The 22856-nt window shown below is 44.6% G+C and overlaps 1 protein-coding gene and 1 non-coding gene across 4 annotated transcripts; one reads left to right on the top strand and one right to left on the bottom strand.

Annotated features, from left to right (window-relative positions):
- Positions 1 to 172: 172 nt before the first annotated feature.
- On the bottom strand, positions 173 to 22488 carry Znf780b (zinc finger protein 780B). Of its 3 annotated transcripts, none has more exons than XM_039100839.2 (6): positions 22422 to 22488; positions 19760 to 19840; positions 18218 to 18270; positions 17152 to 17278; positions 14854 to 14952; positions 173 to 6523 (listed from the first exon to the last, which is right to left on the bottom strand). In XM_039100839.2, the coding sequence occupies exons 3-6, from the start codon at positions 18248 to 18250 to the stop codon at positions 4776 to 4778; spliced, it is 2007 nt and encodes a 668-aa protein (XP_038956767.1). In that variant the 5' UTR covers positions 18251 to 18270; positions 19760 to 19840; positions 22422 to 22488; the 3' UTR covers positions 173 to 4775. The 3 variants fall into 3 exon arrangements, with proteins under 3 accessions (XP_038956767.1, XP_038956768.1, XP_038956769.1); XM_039100840.2 differs by having other exon boundaries at positions 22384 to 22476; XM_039100841.2 differs by lacking the exons at positions 18218 to 18270; positions 19760 to 19840; positions 22422 to 22488 and adding an exon at positions 15061 to 15142.
- LOC120100153 (U6 spliceosomal RNA) lies at positions 18913 to 19019 on the top strand. Its single transcript, XR_005499946.1, has one exon. It is a non-coding gene; the product is annotated as a U6 spliceosomal RNA (small nuclear RNA).
- Positions 22489 to 22856: the final 368 nt, after the last annotated feature.

Here is a 22856-nt window from a genome sequence, read left to right as displayed (position 1 = left end):
GTTAGAGCCACTCAGCTCCTGCAGAGATAGAGCAAAGGCTATTTTACTTAACCCCCTGATGAGTCACTATGAGGTGCTAAACACAGAGACAGACTGCAGTTTCTGGCCTCAAAGGAACTCAGGCAGGTCAGCTGCAGTAGTAAAGTGACTTTCTGAGTGTCTTATGATAGGTAAACGTTTTATTATTAAACAGCAACCGTAAGACTCACCCCCAAAGAGTCAAGTGATGAAACAAGCCTCTGATCCACAAGCCGGGGGCTGAGAAAACAAGTTTTAGGGGTTTCTGGGGGACTCGGTGGAGCCAAGCGTTTCCATCCCCAACAAGAGGAACACAGGTCTTAAGATACAAATGGGATTTCCCCTACCAGAGAAAGTGCCTAGTCAATTCATGAAAATTGGTGAGAGTGGATCCGATTTCATTTTTCAGAAGGACTAAACCATCACTGGGTCACTTGACTCCAAAAGATAGCAAATAGATTTTCACAGAAGGTCCAGAGCAGTTTTGTGCAAGAATCAGAAATCATTATCTGTCCTCATCTGTAAAGCTCTTCTTCAGGTCATCTACCTCATGCCTGCTATTACAGCCAGCACCACCATAGCAGCAATAGCATTCACTGTAGGAAAAGATCAGAACACAGCAATGCCCCTGAGAATCTCGGAGCCGATCTCTAGGGCAGAAGCTGCTGCCTACAGACCCAGGAGGACTTCTCTCTCTTTCACTGTAGCACCTGTAGTTTCTAGCAAATTTCTGGTCTCTCCAGGCTCTCTTTTGGCCTCTATCAGCTGTGTATGTACTTCAGTATAGCCTCTTTGAATTGAAACCTCTTTAACCCTTTCTTAGCCATATTTGTATATTACTGTGTGATATGTTAATATGTAATGGAAGTCTTCACATTGGTAACAGAGATTGGAATAAAACAGTCATGGTGGCAGTGCATGCCTTTAATCCCATCATTTGGAAGACAAAGGCAGGAGGATTTCTGTGAGTTGAAGGCCTGCCTTCTCTACAAAGCCAGTCCAGGATAGCCAGACAGCCAGGGCCATTACACAGAGAAACCCTGTCTTGAAAAATAAAAACAAAAACAAAAACAGAAAAAAACAGAAACAAAGACTAGAATCAAAGAACTTGTAATTGTCACCAACCAGCTATCAAGCAAAGTTGGGATTACATGACAAATTATATGCAGAAAGACAACGGCTGTAAATTTATTGTTTATTCAGTTACTGACATTGAAGAAACACACATCCATCTCTTTCAACGTTGCACACACTTCACCACTCAGCATCCTGAAACATGCACACATGTTCACCTGTGCTTCTATGAGACAGAAGCATGACCATACAGTATCTTACAAGGTGATAGGCATCTTCCTTCCAGTTAACTTATTTTCAGTGGTGTGATTCATGGTTGTCAACTTGACTATATCAGTAATGAACTACAACACAGAAATCAAGGGCACACTTGTGAGAGATTTTCTGCTTGATTTTGATCTAAGTGAATGTACTTCTAGTCCAAATCTTTGAGGTTGGAAGACAAACACATTTGATCTGGATCTTGAGGCTGAAAGACTCACAGCTTTAATTAGGATATCGAAGGGGAAAGACACACACTTTTATCCCAGATCTTGAGGTAGAAGGCACACCTTTAATCTGGGTCATAGCTTCTGCTGGAAATCTATACAAGGACAGAGAAAAAGGAAGCTTCTGCTCTTTGCCTGCTTGCCTTCACCTTGCTGCCACATCCGTGTTAAACCAGCATCGGACACTATGTCTTTGACATTCCAGCGTATACTGAAGACCAGCTGAGACATCCAGCCTTATGGGACTGAGCAAGTACTAGATTCTTAACTTTCCATCCACAACTAGCCATTGTTGGACTAGCTGGACTACAGCCAGGGATATCTGGTACCCTCTTCTAGACCCCTCAGGCACCAGGCACAAAGAAAGCGCACATGTAGGCAAGACACTTGTGGTTTGAATAGAAATGGCCAAATCTATATCCACACTGGCTTCTCCTTAAGATATATACATTTGTTTTAGTTTTTGCTTTGCTTATAGAGATGGCTTCTCCATGTAGCCCTGGCTGTCCTGGAACTCACTCTATAAACCAGGCTGGCCTTAAACTCAAAGAGCTGCCTTCCTCTATCTCCAAAGTGCTGGAATTAAAGGCATGCACCACCCCACCTGAAGAATATATACATTTGTAAAAATGACAGTTTGGAAGCCAATGAAATATTTCTGAAAGTTGTAAAATTCTGGATTATTTCCTTATCTCCTTGTCTTCTGGGAAAATAGACAGTATTATTAACTGCTGAGCCATCTCATATATATATATATGATATCATATATATATCAACCTAGTAAATTGTTATCAATTTTGAGTCCAGGTGAGGACACATACGTGTACTTTTGATTCTTCCAACTATGTATGAAAAATTTCTCACATGTATTTTTATAGGTAGTTTCAATTTTGGCTATTTTTGTTAATGTTTCATTGTGAGTCTACCAGAGAAGATCACTCAGACACAGTTTTAACCAACTGAAAGACTTTATTCCAGTTGTCTGGGACTATACTCAGGTATTTGCAATCTAAGTATAGCTCCCAAGTATTTAGAGTAAGGGGCTATTAAAAGCAAAAACAAACAAACAAACAAACAAAAAACCCCTACATTCTGTTATTTTGCTCAACAGCCGCAGGGAAGCTTTTACATAAGCAGGCTGTTTGACAGAAGCCAAGACAAGAGGCTAACTGAAAGGAGAGGTTTGCACATGCAGGCAGTTTGACAAAAGCCAAGATAAATTAGCAAGGGCATCTTGACTTCTGGTTCATAGACCAGAGTTTTCCACAAACATATGAGATGGAAGAGACCGTACTGTCTAGCCCTGTCACAGATGTATTTTATCTTAATGTTTTGGCAGAAAGCATAAATTACAGGACTTTACCTTTTGAAAGTTACATTTGTTTAGCTCCTTTAAAGAGTACTTATTCGCCAACAGGTGTGTTTTTGAAATCTCTGCACAAAAGCTTAAGGAATGGATTAGGAATGAAGATGTATTCATGTATGTTTTCATCCATTAGATTTTATCCATAAGGAAGTATTCGGAATTTAATATTGGAGGACTACATGAGGCTTTTTAAAAAACTATCTGCAATACCACTTGCCTTTCATATCAGTTGCATAATGCCAATGAAAGCAAGAATACTGTAACGCTACTTTACAGAACATGACCCAAATAGTCTCAAGGATTTTAATCTATCACAACCCTGTTTCCATAAGTTTGGCTAGTTCTGTGCTTACCATTAACAAACTATGCAGAAATAAACATCCAGTCTACCATCTCAGGAACACTGGGATGTTAATGGTGACAAAGAAGATACCACAGATAGTTCTAGTTCTAATAACTGCTCTTTCTAAATTGACTGAGTAGCGTTTGGTTAAGTTTGTAGAACTAACACGATAAGAGTAAATTAAGAACACTGTTGACGGAGTATCTTCTCTGAACAATAGACTCCCTGCACTCTCAATTCTCAAATGGTTTCTTGGCATCAAGAATATATAAATATTCAGATGTTGACCGAAATCTAGGGCAAATTAAAGTCCTTCTTACATTCTTTTAAGTCACAATCTTGACTTATGAGTTCTCTGATGATCAGTAAAATTTCCAAAGGTTTGTCCACATTTCTTACATGCATAGGACTTCTGATGAGCATGGATTTTCTGATCTTGTGTAAGCTGACTATTTACAATAAAGGCTTTTCCACAGTCTTTAAATACATGGGGTTTCAAATATATATATATTTTTTTCAAATATATATATATATATATATATATATATATATATACTTTCTGATGAGCTTTGAGAACTGAGCTAATTCTATAAATGTTGCCACATTCCATTGCAGTCATAGTGTTTGACACCAGCATGGATTATTTTATTATGAAGAAGACCTGAGGTCTAATTAAAGGTCTTTCCACACTATTTACAGTGATAAGGGTTTCATACCAGTATGAATTCTCCAATGTGTAGTAAAGACTAAACTAAATCTACATATTTTTCCACATTTCTTACCTTCACAGGGTTTTCTGAGAGCCAAAGTTACATTTCAAGTTTTAATTACTGTGCCTCAAAGACACATGAAACAAAATGCTGTTAACCTGTAAGCCCCTTGCCCAAGATCAAATACTTCCTGAAATGCTGGAGGCTATTGTTTATGGGCAATAACCAGTCACATGGTTTCATTCTCCTTAGTAAATTTGTTTGCCCCAAATACACCAGATGTGCTTGATCACAAGTTGGAGAGGAAGTACATGAGAAGGAAATATATCAGGATGCACCCTGGCTGCTGATTTGACATGCAGGCAGGAGGTACATAGGCAGGAAATAAGTCAGATTATATGCTTGGCCTTGCTTGTACCTGGTGGGAAATACGTGGCATTGTGGGATTGCCTTTCTAAGCCCCTGCAACAGAGGATTCATGGTTATTTCTGGAAACCCAAAGCTGGACCTGGCCAGAGAGTCCATAACCTGGCTAGTATTTACTTAAAGCTTACTTCAAATTTGGCTTTAAACTGTGGTGTGGTGGTTCTCTCTCCACCACCAGTGACATTAACATTTTCTTATCAGTATGAATTCTTTTACATACAGCTAGCTTAGAATTACTGAAGGTCTTTCCAGATACCTTACATCATAAGGCTTCTTATTAATATGAATTTTAGCGTGTCAAACCAAGCTTGATTTTCAATTAAAGGCCTCCCCACATTCTTAACACTAGTCTATGGTTTCTTACCAGTGTGAATTCTTTGATGTACTTTAAGGTCTCCATCACGAGCAAAGTACTTCCCACATTCATTACATTCATAAGGCTTCTTGCCAGTATGAGTTCTAGAATGTCCAAGAAATTGATAATGATATTGAAAACCTTCTCCACATTCCTTACACTGAAAGGGCCTCTCACCAGTATGGATTCTTTCATGGATTCTAAGAGCTGTACCACGAACAAAGCCCTTTCCACATTCCTTGCACTCAAATGGTTTCACATCATTATGAATTCTCTGATGTTGAGTAAGTTGGTACTGGAGTCTGAAGGCTGACCCACACTGCTCACATTCAAATGATTTCTCTCCAGTATGAATTGTCTGGTGTCGTGTGAGCTGAGCCAGCACAGTGAAGCCCTTCCCACACTCCTTACACTCAAAGGGTCTCTCACCAGAATGAATTTTCTGATGTTGCACGAGGTTTGAGCGACGATTAAAAGTTTTCCCACACTCACTACACTCATACGGTTTCACAGCAGCATGAATAACCCTATGCTCCAAAAGGCTGCAGACGCGCTTGAAGGACTTCCCACATTTTTCACATTCAAAAGGTGTCTGACCTGTATGAATGGTTTTATGGTAATTAAGCTGGCTGGAAAAATGAAAACCCTTTCCACATTCATTGCATTCAAAAGGTCTCTTACCACTATGAAAACTCTGATGACGAATGAGATGTATATTAAGCCTAAAGACCTTCCCACACTGCTTACACTCGAAGGGTTTCTTTCCGGTGTGAATACTCTGATGCTCAGTAAAATTCGAACGCCGGCGAAAGAATTTCCCACAATCCTTGCACTGATAGGGTTTCACATTGGTATGAATTTTCTGATGTTCACTGAGCTGGTACTTACGTCTGAAGGCCGACTCACAGAGCTTACACTTGAAGGGCTTCTCATCGGTGTGAGTTTTCTGATGCTCATTAAGGTATACTTGAAGCCTAAAGGCCTTCCCACATACATTACATTCGAAGGGCTTCTCACCAGTGTGAATGCTCTGGTGTCGTACAAGGTAAAAACCACCACTAAATATCTTCCCACACTGCTTACATTCAAATTTCTCTGAAGTATGAGTGTTCTGGTGTTGAGTGAGCTGTGGCAGAACGGTGAAGGCCTTCCCACACTCCTTACACTGAAAGGGTTTGTCACCAGAATGAATTTTCTGATGCTGCATAAGGTATGAGTGACGTTTAAAGGCTTTCCCACAGTCATTACACTCATAGGGTTTCACACCAGCATGAATGGTCCTGTGTTCAACGAGGTGGGAGACACAATTGAAGGACTTCCCACATTCTTCACATTCAAAAGGTTTTTCACCTGTATGGATGGTTTTATGGTACTTGAGCAGGCCAGGAAGATGAAACGCCTTTCCACACTCATTGCACTTGAAAGGTTTCTCACCACTGTGAGACTTCTGATGTCTTGTAAGCTGTTGGGGAAGTCTGAAGGCCTTCCCACACTCCTTACATTCATAGGCTCTTTCTACATTGTGAGCAAGAGCCTGGCAGGTGTAAGGGGGCGTTCCGTCCTTGTTATTACTCTTTTGATCAGCATCTCCTTGACAACCCTGTAGTCCACTGAGTGTCCTGTAGTTGGGGCCATCACTAAAAGTAGACTCTTTGAGGTCAAAAGTTTTACTTAAGTGCTTTATGCTCTGTTTGTTTACGTTTATATCAGAAACATTTTCAGCTTTAAAACATGTCTTCACACCTGAAAGAAAAGGAAAAGCAAGAGTATTTTATTTTCTTGTAAGATGCTTACATATTCCATTTAATGAACAGCCAGACTCTAACGTACTTTCTGAGGACAGAGCAAAGAGAGCAGCGGTAAGGAAAAGTGTATGTAAGACAATACGGTTAACAGTAGAACAGGTTGGAAATGGGACAACATGTCTGCCTAACGAGATTATAACACATTATAGTGAAATAATTTTATGTGCCTCTTTGTAGCCTACTAGAAATACATACTGTTTGGTGAAGGTTTTCAATCTGTGGGATGTGACGGGTAGCTCTAACCTGGTGGCACTGTGCTATTGTCTGCTTGAAAAAGAACTGATCTCTATGCCACTGAAAAGGAGGGGTATGCCCTCATGGTCCTGGGTCATTTAACTGGGACCCTCCTATGTGCCCACTGCATATTTACTGAAAAATTTGGACCATACTATCCAAGGATGGACACCTTGTATGAGCGCTTTGGCTGCAGCTGAACTTCTGTGTGAATCGACGATGTTAACCTTGATGTCACCCATTAATGCTTTCTCTCCTCGCCACCTGTCCCACCTTTTAACATGCAAAGGTCCCTTAGCGTTCTCTCTTTTGAGATAGCTTTGGTGGAGGACGCGACAGTTACCTTTCAGCCATGCCCACCTCTTAACACTTCAAGTCTCCTCCCATGACCAGTCTTGGAGTACTCCCCATCTCATTCTTGCATTGAGAATATGAGAGTTTTTACCTTAGCTTATGGTATACGGATGGAAGCTCCTTGAAGGCAGACATACAGCAGTATGCACAACTCTCTCAGACACCCTAGCGGTTGACGTACACCAAACCAGAAGCCAACAGGCCCAATTAACAGTTCTTGCCTGAACCGTTTAACTGGCAAAGGGACCATGCCTAAACCTTTAGCGGACTCCAAATATGGTTTTCCCATTTTCTTGTCACATGCAGCTAAATCGGAAGGCACAAGCTACGAGCCACAAAAGGAGGGTCCATAGCCGATTCAGACCGCGTTATGGTCCTGCTGGAAGCCTCCCGTCTTCCCACAGCCGCGGGAACTGTCCACTGCCGACCACACTAGGCAAACATTTCCATTACCTCCCACGGAAACAACCAAGCTGATGAGGTGGCTAGAGCTGCGGCTCTCAGAAGCCTGGGTCTCTCTCACGTCTGCAAGTCACTCTCATTTTACAACCCACATCATCATCCCCAGATACTCAACCAAGTTCATCCCATCTGGACTGTTAAGGCCTAGGAGGTAACTGTTACCTGTCCAGTCTGCCACTCTGTGCTGTTACTAATGTTATAAGGAAGTTTTCTCATGGGCTGTGACTAGGAAACTTTATCGTGCCCAAGCTGGTTACATACTCTGTTATCTTCTGTACCCTTGGAAACCAATCACAATGGAAGTCAGTAGACCTGCTTTGTATAGTTACCCACAGTGAGCTTGGACCCAAACCAACCACTGGCAGCATTTCTTATAGATATAATAGGAGCTTTTATGGGTTTTGTTATTATAAGCTGCCCCTGGGATGGACCCCAATGTAAAGGAGACGCCTTCACCAATATAAGAAGCTATTTGAAATAAGACTTCCATTTTGAATAAGGGTTAAATAAAGTTTAAGTTCCTAAGACCTCCCTGGGAACTGACGTTATGTGGGTAACTGGCATTCTGGTCGGCAAGTTAAGACATGAATATTAGACAAGTCCCCTGCCACAGTTGAGTACCTCAATGGAAGGAGGATAAGTGACCAAGGACATGTTCCTAAGGAAATCCCCTATCCCTAAATCCTGATTGGTGGAATAACTTGGCCCAGATGTTTGTAGATCACAGGCTTAAAAGATCTATAGGATTTTAGCTAAGGGTGACAGCCAGCTCCCGAGTCTGGTCGATGACCTTGATCTATTGGTCCTGGGGTATATGCTCAATAAACTATCCCTGCTCGACTGAGATAAGTGTTTGTGTGGTTTGTGAGTCTGCTCCTGAATCACGACAGTACTAGACCTTTCACCCTAATAGCCAGTCTTTGTCTTACTTTATTAAAACTTGTTTACAGCCTTCCTCCGGGGCACTATCCTTTACAATGACTGCTGGGAGGTCGAAGCACATGACTTTACTCCCAGCATTCAGGAGGCAGAGGCAGGTGGCTCTCCGTGAGCTCTAGGCTAGCCTGGTCTATGGGGAGAGAGAGAGTTCCAGACAGCCAGGGCTACATGGAGAAATGCTCTCTTGAAAAACCAACAAACAGAAAACTATCACTGCTTATAGTTTTGCCAAACTCCTAATCCTACCTCCAGGCATCAGAGACTCTTTTCCGTTTTCACCAAGCCAGGGGATCCCTCCCTGGGTCAGCTTCACCCACCTGTCTACGGTTAGACATTTCAGATACCCTTTTGGTCCCAGTACACACATTCTCAGACTGGGCAGGGGCTTTCCCCACCATTTATAAAAGATCACAGTTTCTGATCTCCTTTTTAGGGAGATCATCCCATTTCAAAGTTACAACCTCCCTTCAATCAGACAATGGCTGTGAATTTACCTCTTACATTTCTCAAACTTTAGTCAAAGCCCTGAACACCCCGTGGTGTTTCTCTACCCCTTGCCGTCCCCAGTCTTCAGATCAGGTCAAATGAACAGATGCTGGTGCAGGATGTTTGATCACACTGTTAACTCCAAGCTTGTGCCCTAGCACACACTTTTATCGGAGAGCTTTCTGTTTATTGTAAACTGGTTGCTGTGGTGTGGCTCCGCCCTAGCACACACCTCTAATCCAAAGATATTTCTGTAAACGGGATTAAATAAAGTCAGTGACAGGTCAAGAGTCAAGCAACCAGCCATCGGGGAGTGAACAAGTAAACAGAAAGGAGGGTCTTTGAGTTGAAGGGTATTTCAGACAGCGAGGAGAAGGAGAAAGCTTTCTTTCTGGGACGTCTGTGGAGCAGACGGGTCAGCTGGGTGTTTTCTCTGCCTCTCTTTTTTTTTTTTTTTTTAAACATCTTTATTTATTATATACATTGTAGCTATCTTCAGACACACCAGAAAAGGGCATCAGATCTCATTACAGATGGTTGCAAGCCACCATGTGGTTGCTGGGATTTGAACTCAGGACCTTTGGAAGAGCAGTTGGTGCTCTTAACCACTGAGCCATCTCTCCAGCCCTTCTCTGCCTCTCTTGAGCTAGCAGGCTTTTACCCTAGCATCCGGCTCTTGAGTCTTCATTGGTAAAAATCAAACGTTTGGGATTTGTTTTTAAAACAACAAATCAACTTTCTCAAAAACACTCTTCTCAAACTCTCCCAAGAGCTTCTTGTTGATTAAATAAAACTCCTGCTGTTGGCTTTCCTTTAATTAAAAGCCCTCGTGGTGAAACCTCTCTTCATCTCTCCTTTTGAGCTCATGTATGGATGGCCAATTCTGCCTCCTGGACTCATGGCTCAGCCCTCGCCTCTCCCTGATGAAGTTCTTACACCCTTCTCATGCTACCTTCCCTCTCTCCTTTGGAACACATCCACCACCATTGGCCTCAGCCTTATCCTGAACCCTGAGAGAAAACTCTGCTAATTAAGTCCACCCAGGACCAGATAGCCTTCTGAGGCTTGGCACACAATGGAAGACTCCCTTCATTCGAGGGGCTTTCCCTTCTCTGACCTTGTCTGGGGGAATTCAACCCTCACAAAATGCCCTACCGGAGGAAAGTCACATAGCCTCAGATTACAGATCAATTTCCTTCCTCCTGATGAGAATCCATTCAGCCAGCACCTGAGATTCCTGAAATGCTTCCCCATGCTAATCAGGCATTCCAGTGCCCTAAGTCTTCAGCCAATGACCTTTACCCATCCTGGACATTTCTACCCCCTACTCCCCAAATTATATAAGCCTTGAATCACCCCAAGTAAGGTTGATCTGCCTCCTTGCACCTCGTCCTGGTGTGGTCATTTCACTATATGTACTCACAGGCTTTCACAGCACCCCTGTCCGCCCCATTCATCATCCTATCACCAATGATCTGAGGGCAGGGAGAGCCACAGAACCACTCTCCTCTTCCATCAACATTGGGGACTTGGCTAGTCCTCCCTACCCTCCCAGACACAATCTCCTTTTTTCTCTGAAACGGATAGGCCCCTTTAGGGCCATCCTTAGTAGTCCAACTGCCACTACACTCAATGGCTTCCCTCATGGTACTCATATTTCTCATCTCAAGCTCTTTAAACCATCATCTCAAGGTAATCCCCCTTTTAAGAGTTCCACCCCAACTGGACCATCTCTTTTAGGTTTCAGAAGACACCAAGGTGGGCCAGCCTGCCTCCCATCTCAGCAGCAGTCTCATACACCTGCCAAGACCAAAGCCTGACCCTGTTAGGTTACGAGAGACCTCTTCTCCTTCTACTCCCTCTTGCTCACACCTGTTGGTGACTTGAGGTTCAGAAAACCGATACTCAAATGTTCAACCAGCCCACTCACATGGTGGGACCTGGAGATTGCTTACCAGCAGGTTGCCAAAGAGATACTTATCCCTATGACACCTAAATCAATTTCTAAAACACCTGTCCCCGCTCTATGCTCTATGATCAAACTAGAGATTACTGTCCATATTAGCCAGACACTATGGAAGCTGCCTTTATTGGTCCTGTAAGAGATATAATGTATACACAGGAAGACATTCTACATTTACGCAGAGTGGGGAATCTTTTAAGTTCTAACTAAGGACTTTACTATAGTGTTTATCACAGCTGCCTATCAGGCAATCAAAATGCAGAAGGTAAATATGCCACCCTCTCAACCCCTAAGCATAGACAAAGTAGAAGTGGTCCAAAGCCCCTCAAAGATCCCTACATCCCTTTCAGAGGATACTGATCCCACCTTCCTGTCACGCTGTCCCTTGTTTCACACCCTAACCTCTGCATATGAGCTACTAAATAATGTTCGCCTGACCGCCACTCGCCTGACTGCTTTGGAGAATGTTGGTTGTGTATCCCTCCTGGGTCACGCTCACAAACACCATTTGTAGCTTTGCCCATTGTACCTTGCCACTCATTAAACTACCCTAAGCCAAGTATCACTACACCCCGTATCTCTCCCACATCTCCGTCTTCAGTACCACAGACTCCTCAGGGACATGCTTTATGGATTCCCACAGACTACATAGATTCCCACAGACTATAGTAATACCTAAAACCTTAGTACCACCATCTAGACCCCACGTCAAACATTCACGATGCCTTGATTATCTGCGGCCTTCAAGTAGACCACTGCCTACTGGCTGGGTGGTCTGGTGGTAGGGGTGGTATCTGGTGAAGAAGCCTTGCTGATGCCCATCATTGTGGCAATGCATGGCAGACGATTGTTTCCAGTCACATGCTTTCACCATCCTAGCATTCCTGGGCATATGCGCTGGCATCACTTCCATTGGAGTGGGAGGACTGACCGCTTCCTGGCAATTTACCATCGTTTCCTCTCAGTTCATCTGGGATCTCCAACGGGTGGCTCAGACCATCCTTATCCTCAAGGGCCAAACAGACTCACTGGCTACCATGATGTTATAAAGATGTTGAGGGTGAGATTTATTAACAGCAGAGAGAGGTGGTCTTTGTCTCTCCCTCGGGGAAGAATGTTGTGTCTATGTCAATCAATCAGGTATACACGAGATCAAAAGAGGGTGATTCCAGGACAAAAATCAGATTTTGCAGGCAGCAAGGAGGTCCAGCCTTTGGTAGATTGCGCCCCGGACAGCCATGCATATTTAATGACTGTCCCAGATGTTATTTTTAGGGTAAAACAAGTTCCTCATACCAAGACCCAGATGTGACCTATGTGTTTCTTAAAGGAACACAAAGTAGAAACTTCTGGTGTCTTTAGAGAGTCAGTTATATTGGGCAGTGTTGTGCTGGGGCAAACACATGAAGGGGTGTTTTCCTGAGGCAGGCACGGGTGAAAGAATGTTTCTCTAAGGCAGACACATGAAGAATGTTTAGCTGAAGCAAGCATGTGAAAGGATACGTGATGAAGGATTCCTCGCTAATGAGGCTCATGTACTGGTCCGCCTTACATGACTGTTGAGCTTCATTTGTTGGGACACCATTGAGAGAAAAAGCACCAAAATACTTCTGGTGGAGTGCTACAGCTTCTTGGCAGGGTGATGTCGTGGAATTTTACTGAGACAAAACTCCCATGATGAGGCAAGACACACGGTGGGACAAGACCTGTGGAGGACACGTGGTGTTTGGAGGGCGTATAAATAGGACTCGAAGAACAGTAATGGAGTCTTGGCTGGGCCTGCTGGTACAATTAGCTTTGCAACTCTTCTTGGTCTCGAGTCTTCACTGATCTTCACTTCATTGAGAGAGGGACAGCAGAGAACTTCTGGCTTCCCTGGTGGTCCTGGTCCCAGCCGATTCAGCAGAGGCCTGGCTGTCCCAGTTAGGTCATGCCACTGCTGCTGCTATCCCGACACTACTGAACTGGACTGCTGGTGTATCTGTGATGTGTTTTCGAGTGAATCGAACTGCTGACCTGTGAACTGAACTGCTGATTTCCTGACAAGGCAGACGGAATTTGCTCCAGAGAACCACTTCTAAACAGGTCCACTTCCCCCATAGCCTAATAACCTTTCTTCTCCATTACCTCTAGTGGGTGGTGGGCTACAAGGGAGGTTAAAGCAACTAAGAAGCAACATTAAAAGTAGGCTTTGAAAACAGTTTCAGGAGCACCTCACCCTCGCACTTTCAGTCTTTAATGTGCTGTTTGCAGCACTCAATAACACAAGATGGTCGTGTTTGCCAGGACTACACTCACGCGAAGGCGGTAAAGATCCTTCAGAAAAACAAGTCTAGAAATCACAGAAAATAATCACTGCATTCTACAATGATTTCCTCAAGGTCTAAGAACTTCTAGAAAACACTACTTCATTCCATTGACCCTAGATACAATGACTCTAATTTTTTCCTCTACACTGACAACTGCAGATAATCTCAAAAAAAAAAAAAAAAAAAAAAGAACACCCTCTCCCTCCCCCGAGACAAGAAAGAGTCTGATGCCTCTGGCCATTTCAAGAAGTGGATTACTGACAGTCCAATATGGGACTGGATACTACCCTTCTTTTTTTTTTTTTTCCGGAGCTGGGGACCGAACCCAGGGCCTTGCGCTTCCTAGGCAAGTGCTCTACCACTGAGCTAAATCCCCAACCCCGGATACTACCCTTCTTAACCCTCCTTTCCTTTCCCTTCCTTCCTTTCTTTCTTTCTTTCTTTCTTTCTTTCTTTCTTTCTTTCTTTCTTTCTTCCTTCCTTCCTTCCTTCCTTCCTTCCTTCCTTCCTTTCTCTTAAAGGCTTATTTATTTTATGTATATGAGTACACTGTAGCTGTCTTCAGACACACCAGAAGGGGGCATCGGATCCCAGTACAGATGGTTGTGAGCCACCATGTGGTTGCTGGGAATTGAACTCAGGACCTGTGGAAGAGTAGCCAGTGCTCTCTGGAGGAGTAGATCCCTCCTCCTTTTCTTAATCCTACTAATCACACACTGTCTCACGAACTTCTTGTCTTCAACAACAGATGCAAAACATTTATAAACTGGTTTTTAATCAGTTGCTATTAAAGGTTCACTGGCTCCTACCAATGACGCCAGAGGCCTGCAGTACTCAACTGTACCTTCACTGTGAAGCTCACCCTAGTGCCAAGGACTTCAACACCCTTGTTCAACAAGAAGTAGTCTAATGATGACACCAGCCCTACCCAACCCCTGATTGTTTATTAGTAATAAAAATGGGGGAATGTAGAGTAAAAGGACCAGGAAAGAACACCCTGATCGTGACTTGCCGCTGACACCAGTGAGAGCCTTCTGTGAAGACGCAGAATTAAAACACCTGGTGTGCCTCCCTGTGTTACAGCTTCCACTGATGCTAACACTGTCTTAGCATCGGTTTAGTGGTCAACAACACTGAAAGCTCTGCCTGAGGCCCTGGGTGAGAGTTCCAGCAGCCATCTTCAGCTCCAGCCCAGGGGAGCTGAGCCTCTCTATGGCCTCTTTGGATGCCTGCACACATGTGTGCACACACACCACCAATGATGAAATACTTTTAAAGGTTATAAAGAAAGACAGCACCTGCTCCAGTAGGAGGGAAGAAATAAGAACTTAAGGGATTCATGAGACAGAAGCCCCTCTGACAGCTTCTGCTCCGACTCTGACTTCCTTCCCAGGGCTCAGCCTTGTTTCCCACAGACCCTGGGCTCTGAAGGAAGTTTGTCAAACCCAGTGTCAGCTCTGTGGAGCCTCTGACCACAAGCTGTGCCTGGCAGGGCTGCAGGCTCACCTCCCTCTTACTCACCTGGGCTCGGCCTGTCTGATTCTTCCTTCACAGCCATCCAGGGCTCTTTCTCCTGCTCTAGTAAGGTGATCAGATGTGGCTTGGAAATGCATCTCCCCACTTAAAAAAAGAGAAAGAAATGAATCATAGTGCAAACTTTTTGATTTGAGACTGAGTCTCTCAGTTATCCTAGGATGTTCTGGAAGGTGATGTGTAGACCGAACTTACCTTCATCTGCCTTGCCTGTGCCTCCCAAGTGCTGGGATTAAAAGTGTGTGCCTTGAAAGCCAGGTAGCAGTCCACTTTAATCCTAGAATTTTGGGCAGATCTCTGTGAGTTTGAGGCCCGTCTGATTTATAGAATGAGTTTCAGAACAGCCAGGACTACACAGAGAAACTGTATCTCAACAACAACAACAAAAACAAACAAACAAAAAGTGTATTCAGCCATGACCCCCAGGTCAGATTTTTAAAAATACAGATTTAATTATCATAAAGGTCTATACAGCTTGGCACAGCGCTATAAACCCAGATGGTGGGAATGAACCAGGCCAGTTTGAGGTGCATAACAAGAACCTTATCTTATAGAAACAGATTTAAAACAAAACAAAAAAGGCCAAATAATACTAAGGAGAGACTTCAGAGAAGAAGGGAAAAGCAACCTAGGTAAGAAACCAGCTGTTTCAGAAAAGGGTTTAATCTCCTTTAAATAACAGTAGGCACTTGTCACTAAGAGGAAAGTGTAATGGAGCAGTGAGAACGTGAACCGTAGGCTGTACTGTGTGGTGTAGACCCCGTCTCTGCGGCTCACCACTGATGCCGCTCACTTAGGCAGGGCCGTAGGATTCTATGCTCGATTTTCCATCTAAAACCGGGCATGGCGGCGCGCACACAGTCACAACCCTTGAGGAGTGGAAGCAGGCAGATGAGAAGTTCAAGGCCACATTTAGTGTCATAGCAAGCCCAAAGCCAGGCTACAGTACATGAGACCTGGCACCAGAGAACCCCAAATAATAAAAATAATAAAATAACAATAATAATAATAAAATAATAATAATAATTCAGCTGGAGCTTATGATATCTATTGGGTAGAGTTGATATTAAGTTTAAATACTATATTCAAATAATTCGAGGACTATCTTACTTATATTAACACAGAATCATTGTTTTTTTACCTTTCCATGTATTTATTTAGTAACACTGAGGGTGGAGCTAGGGCCTTGAGCATCCCGGGGAAGTGTTCTACCCTGAGTTCCATCCCCAGCCATGAAGACTGTTATCATATGGTTTTTATGCTGCCTTCTTTCACAGTCACACCCTATTCTTACGGATGTGCTCAATGCAAATGTCAAATTCACAGCCTAAAGCCTGCTCTACAAAGCGGGTAAAGTGTTCACTGAGGGAAACAGAATGTGTCCGGTTCTTTTTTAAACCAACCTGATCGATCCATTGGTAAGAAAATCATAAAGGTTATTGGTTTTCTGTTTGGCTATGTATGCATGCACGTGTTTGTGTATATGTTCATGCATGGACAGCATACGTTTAGTTCACAAGAGTATGCACACAAGCGTGTGTAGGTATAAATGCACTCTTGTGGTACAGGCCACAGGTCAATGTCAGGGGTCTTCCTTGACTGCTCTCCCCTTTAGCATTTGAGACAGGGTCTCTCACTGAACTGAGAGCTCACTGAGGGGACCAACAAGAGGTGGGAAAGCAGGCGCTTCATGAAGCTCCTATTTATGATCCAACAAACCTCATTCTTTCTTTGGTATGAAGGAGGAAACCAGCTCCCTCTTTTAAAATTCTATTGACTTAAATTGATTTTATTTTCTTCGTATGTAATTGTCTGCATGTATGTATGAGCCCCGCATGCATGCATGATGCCCATGGAGTCCAGAAGAGGACATTAGTTTTTGTCCTGGAACTGGAGTTACAGATGGTTTTAAGACATTTATGGTGGTGGAAATTGAACCCAGGTCCTCTACAAAAGCAATCAGTTCTCTTAAACCCATGTTATCTCTCTAGCCTGTAATTATGTGTATTGATTTATTTACTTACTCATTTCATTTAGATAGCTTGTTTTGTTTAAACAGGGACTCAGCATGTGGACCAGGCTAGCCTGGAACTCACTATGTATCTGACTGACCTGGATCTCACAGCAATCTTCTTCCATCAGCCTTCTGAGTGAAGGAATGACAGGCATGGGACACCAAACCCAACTTCAAGTAAACATTAAAAGATGACCATGACTTTTAATTCAGAGTGAGGAAAGCACACAGTGTAGAGGACACATCATCCATTCATGGGACACAGGCCTTACCCACTGAGACGAGGTGGCTGTAGGTCTCCAACATCGTGTCCCTGTATAAGACCTTCTGAGTAGCATCCAGGCAGGCCCACTCCTCCTGAGAGAAGTCAACAGCCACATCCCTAAATGTCACTGACCCCTGAAAGAGCAAACACAGTAGAGTGAAATGGGGAAGCTTTCAGGATGGAAAGACAGAAGGGAAGGACTCAGGCGAGGGAAGGGAGCCATAAGGAAATGCTCAAGGTCCCTGACTGCACGAGCTCCCCATAAACCACGACTGTGCCCTCCCCCCATATCCAATAATGTGCCTCCCACTCCAGCCACATCCTTCAGGTTACCTCACAGAAGAGAAATGTCACCTGGGGTCAGGGTGAATTACGTAAGGAATGCTGTGGGTCCTAGAGTTTATGATATCAGATGATATAAAGATTTGCTGTCATGAGAATGATTTCTGTAATTATGTAAGATCCATAAGCAGACTACACAGGAGTCCATATTATATGGATATTAGGTTTAACCTTTTCTGTTTATACCTTTTTAAAAATACTTTCCAGGTGACAATGTGTCTCAGGTCTTCCCTGACTCTGGAGACTGCAAGCACCTCCTGTCACAGCCTGGATGACCTGATCACTGAACTCTCTCCTCAAGCCTCCTCAAGCAGGTCACCTCCTCACACATACACAGGGGACACTCACTCTCATGCACTGGGTCATCAGCCTGACAACACCACAGATGCCAATCAGGTTTCCCAGGGCAGTCAAATGAGGCCATCACCTCAAAGCTCTGAGGCCCCCAAAGCCCCTGTTTCCCTGTGGGACTGACGCCTCCACTGCAGGGACAGTCCTCCCTGAGCACAGACCAAGCAGAGAGCACCTGGAGGAATGCACTCAAAGACAACCCCAGTACCAGCTGGGAAGAGGAACCCACAGGAAGTGCTCAGACCTGCCAACCCTCACTGTAAAGGGGCAGACTGGGCTGGGGGACTCCAGATCCTTGGGAAGCTTCAAGAGGGAAAGACGGGAAGGAGTCATCTAAGCTGAAAAGTCCCCCTGTGTCAAGGAGAAAAACACCAACTTACACAGACCGTGTGTTGAGAACTGGAGCTGGCCATTCTTCTTCAGGCTTCGTCCCCTGGGAACAAAAAGAAAGACTGTCATTGGATTGTGACTTGATGTTCCCAGACTGACTTCTGTCACTGTGATCTCAACAACTACATTTATTCCTCAAGCATCCCCACTCACTCTCTCCCCTCCCACCGCTCACAGCCTCCCACACACAGATTAGCAGCACACAGGAGTCTACACAAAGCCCACCCTCTCCTAACCCAGACAACGCATTACAGAGGGTCAGTGTGGGAGTGCAGGGCATACACATGTCTGCCCTGAACTTCCTCCAGGAGATGCCAGCAGAAGGGACCCCATCTTCCACCCTGAGATCCAGCCAGCCCTGCCCCTGGGCCGCTCCTCCTCCTGTGAGCAGATCTTCCTACTGGAACCCCACCTATCAAGGCTGGTGGGGCTTACAGCATCCAAATGGCGCCTCCTTTGAACACTCAGGGCTGAAGCACAGCAGGGCTGGAGGGGCTGCAGCTGCAATGCTCAGGCAGGGCCAGCATCCTGTACCCACGTTCAGTAAATGGACTGTGCACCATGCAACACTTTCCTGAGTGCCTTCCCTCATCTATGATTCCAGCATACACTGTGTCTATTAAGCCATGATTCTTTATGAAGATAACTAGGTGTTATTAGATATGGTAACAGACGTCTATAATTCGTGCTCACTTCAGCAGCACATATACTAACATTGGAACAATACAGAGAAGATTAGCATGGCCCTTGTGCAAGGATGGCACACAAATTCATGAAGCCTTCCATATTTAACAAAAAAAAGTCTACAATTCCAGAGGCAGAGACAGGAAACTTGTACAAAGTCCCAGGCCAAACATGGTCTATGTGAGTTCTAGAGCAGCCTCTGTCAGTGGTGCTGGCCAAACTGAGTATTAACATTCGTGAGAATGACATCCTAATGTGTCTGTTACGTCACATCCAAAAGTCAACTCAAAACAGAAAAAAAAAAATTTAAACGTTGAAACTGACACTCATAGAAAAAAAAAATATATATATACATACATACACACACAGGAAGTCTCCAAGATAGTGGACATACCGAATATTACTCTAAAAACACAATTGACAAGAGCAAAACGGACAAAGGGGATTTACATCAAACTCAAAACCTTTACAGCAAAGGAAGCCAGCAACGAGTACGGGATGGGAGAGGCCATTGCTAAGCGTGCATCTGACAAGGAGGGAACGTCTAAACTCCTACACAGCAGCTTTCCAAGGAGTGCAGACAATTCAGTGACAAGGAAACGTCCTAATTAAGGAACAGGTAAGCCAGAAATAGACATTTGTCCACACAGTATGGCTTATCAAAGATACAAGAAAACTAAGCATCAGAGAGAGAGATAAAAATCACAACCAGAGGCCTCCCCATGCCTGTCAGAGTGTCCATTATCAGGGGTTGCAGACATGGCCCAGTGGTTTTACATTACTTTATGCTCTTGCAGAAGACCAGGGTTCTATTCCCAGGACTCATCCTGGCTCACCAACATTCCTACCTCCAGCTTCAGGGGATTTGACGCCCTCTTCAGGCCTCTCAAGGTACTGGCAGGGTGCACACAGGTCCTGTAGGCACAACCCTGAAAACAAAGAAAGAAAGAGAGAGAGAGAGGGAGGGAGGGAGGGAGGGAGGGAGGGAGGAAGAGAGAGAGAGAGATTTTTTTAAAAATGACTATCTATTGTCAGAAATAAAATGTAATGTGGAGCACATGGAGGCCTGCTCACATTATTGAAAGGATTGTAAATTCATACGGTCACTGTGAAAAATAATACAGAAGACTCACACAGCTACAAATAGAATAAATAGAATTTGCACTCATCTACTGATCTGCACTTGATCCATTGATCCCATTATTGAGTAGAGACCAAAACAAAGTGGGGGGGGATTAAATCAGCATCTGCAAGAGACATCTACACTGCTGCCACCATCCTTCCAGCATCATTCCCACAGCTGTGACTTGCAACCCCACCAACAGACGAACGGACAAAGCACATGGAGAATGAGGTCCACACACAGTGAAGCACTTACTACACTATGGATGCACATGGAGAACAACAAGTGCAACGAGGTAAACAGAAAGACAAACGCTGGGGCTGGGGGATGGCTCAGGGGCTGAGAGCTCTATGGCTTTTCCAGAGGACAGAGCTCAGTCTCCCGAGAGCTCACAGCGCCTGCAACTCCAGCTCCAGGGGATGCTGAATCTCTGGTTTCTGAGGGTACCTGTGCTCATGGACCACACACATAATTGTGAATGAAAACAGTCTTTAAACAAAACGACAAATGCCCATGATCTTCATGTAAAATCTGAGACTGTTTTCTCCCAGGAACAGTAAGATGCTGGTTCCTGGGGTTTGAGGGGCGGAGGCCGGGTGTGCAGCATTGGGGTGGAGAATGGAGACGTAGATCCATAAGGGAGAGAGCTAGGATGATGATGATCAAGCGCTACAGGATTTCAGCTATACAACGGACGGTCCAGAAACAGACTGTGAAACATGGTGACTGTGACGAATGGTTTGGAAAAGACTGAGAGGGTAGACATTAAGTGCACTGACTACAAAACTGTGAATCATTCCAAAGGACATAAAGAGTCCACATGCTTTACACAATACAAAAACTCTCCTGTAAAACTCTGCTTTACATCAGCACATTCTTCCTTTGCCTTGTTTTTGAGACAGGATCTCACTGGCCCAGCTAGCCTGGAACTGGCTATGTGGACCAAGCTGACCTTGAACCCATAGCAATCCTCCTGCTTCTGCTTCCTATGCATGGAGATTAAGTGTATACCATAAAGCCTAGAGTCATTTTCTTAAATCACATTATTTCTAACACACCCTTGTCCTGCAGAACACTGAGAAGGAACCCAAAATGGCCTCACAGAACAACAACTAAAGCTCACCAGGCCCTTAGTGTACGGTGTCACTGCACTCACAGGCTTCACCACAGGCATTCTAAGGTTCATGACAGAACTAGAGAGACACAGGGGACAGAACCAAGACTCCAACCCGGATACCACAGACCCACACGTCCACGTCCAACCACAGCATTGCTCACCTGGCTCTGGCCACCCGTTTCTCTCTCTCTCTCTCTCTCTCTCTCTCTCTCTCTCTCTCTCACACACACACACACACACACACACACACACACACACACACACTCTGAAAATTACTAGCTCTCGAAGATGCCAAATTTAGTGCTACCACTTTCCCACTCCCAAAATCCTCATGAGTGAGCAGATCCGCTATCATCTCCATTCTTCCCCCGTTTTGAAAGGAAGGTCTGTAAAGATCAAAGACCATCCTGACGAGTGACGCCATCAAAATAGGAATCGATTTAGAAAACCGGAGTCTGTGAGCCCTAGCGTTAACCGCTGGAGTTTCCTATCTATAACATCTTGGGAAGGAGAAATGATTGTAGAGAGAAGATGTCAAGGGTCACTGAAACGGTACTGTGAGTACTAAGAGGAAAGGGAAGGGACAACGTAAGGGTCACAATGGTGGAGTTGTAATTTGCATGTTCCTGCTTCATTTACTAACAATTCTGTATTCTAAAACTAAAACCTCAGTTCTCAAACAGAAATGAGCAAACTCACTCTTGAGTCTTAGACGGGTAGCAATAGTATTTTCCTTATTCTCCAGCTCTCCTTTTGAATAACAGACTACAGGGGGAGCCCGAGCAAGCAGGAGGTCACCGACTGTATCAGAGAGCATCCTCAGTGAAAACTTTCCTTCTCTTCCCACGACACTCAGATTCGGTAGAGGTCTGAGAAAGTCAGGGAGCTCAACAAGTAGCTGCCCTCCTAGGCGACCCTCGGAGGCACTTGAAGGTCCCAAGCTCAAGTCTGAACCTCAGGGAAAGCGTCCCTTCAGACTCCACACCTGACCTCTCCTTCCTGAAACTTGGTCCTCTGCTTCAGCCCCTGTGGCCATGAGAGAAAGCAGGAGCAGAAAGCGACAAGAACAGAGACACAGATAATGCAGAGAGCTCACAGTGTGTGGACAGATAGGCAGACAGACAGACAGACAGACAGACAGACAGACAGACAGACAGACACACACACACACACACACACACACACACACACACACACACACACACACATCAACATCCATTCACTCCACCCACCGTCCACACCCACACCCGCCAGCTGTCCTCCGCCTTACTCTGTGGAGACCTACGCCAACCAGTGACTTCTTACTCCCACCTGACGGTCTGCCGTACCTACGTCAGCAGACCAGAAGTTGACGTTTTACTTCCGACCCTGTGCTACCTGGGAAATATAGTCCCGTCCCCCCCCCCCCCCCCCCCCCCCCCCCGGCGCAAGCTACAGGAAGGATTGTGGTTCAGGGATATCCCAGCATGCAACCTGGGCCAGTCCATTTGGGAGCTTGGGAGTTGCGCCCAGCGCTTTGTGGGGTTTCCCACGGAGGTACCCCGTTAAAGTGCAGGCTCCCTTCTGTGTGTACTTACGGGTTCTGCGGGTAACCGATTTTCTCTCCTGTGGAGCGAACAGAGGAGCCTAGTTTTTAAATGCAGACTAGGAAGTAAAATCAGGTCGAGATGTAACTGACATGATCTCGCTTTGCCCGAGACCCACT

The sequence above is a fragment of the Rattus norvegicus genome, chromosome 1, assembly GCF_036323735.1.
Source record: "Rattus norvegicus strain BN/NHsdMcwi chromosome 1, GRCr8, whole genome shotgun sequence".
NCBI lineage: Eukaryota > Metazoa > Chordata > Mammalia > Rodentia > Muridae > Rattus > Rattus norvegicus.
The sequence above is the reverse complement of the archived record's forward strand: the minus strand, read 5'-3'. Positions and strand labels throughout refer to the sequence as shown.

Coding starts and splice junctions, on each gene's coding strand:
- Znf780b (XM_039100839.2), bottom strand. CDS start 18,250: ATGGCCAGCTCCAGTTCTCAACACACGGTCTGT. Junction 17,279..18,217: donor GTTCTCAACACACGGTCTGT/GTAAGTTGGTGT, acceptor TTGCTCTTTCAG/GGGTCAGTGACATTTAGGGA. Junction 6,524..14,853: donor ATCAGACAGGCCGAGCCCAG/GTGAGTAAGAGG, acceptor CTTTTCTTTCAG/GTGTGAAGACATGTTTTAAA.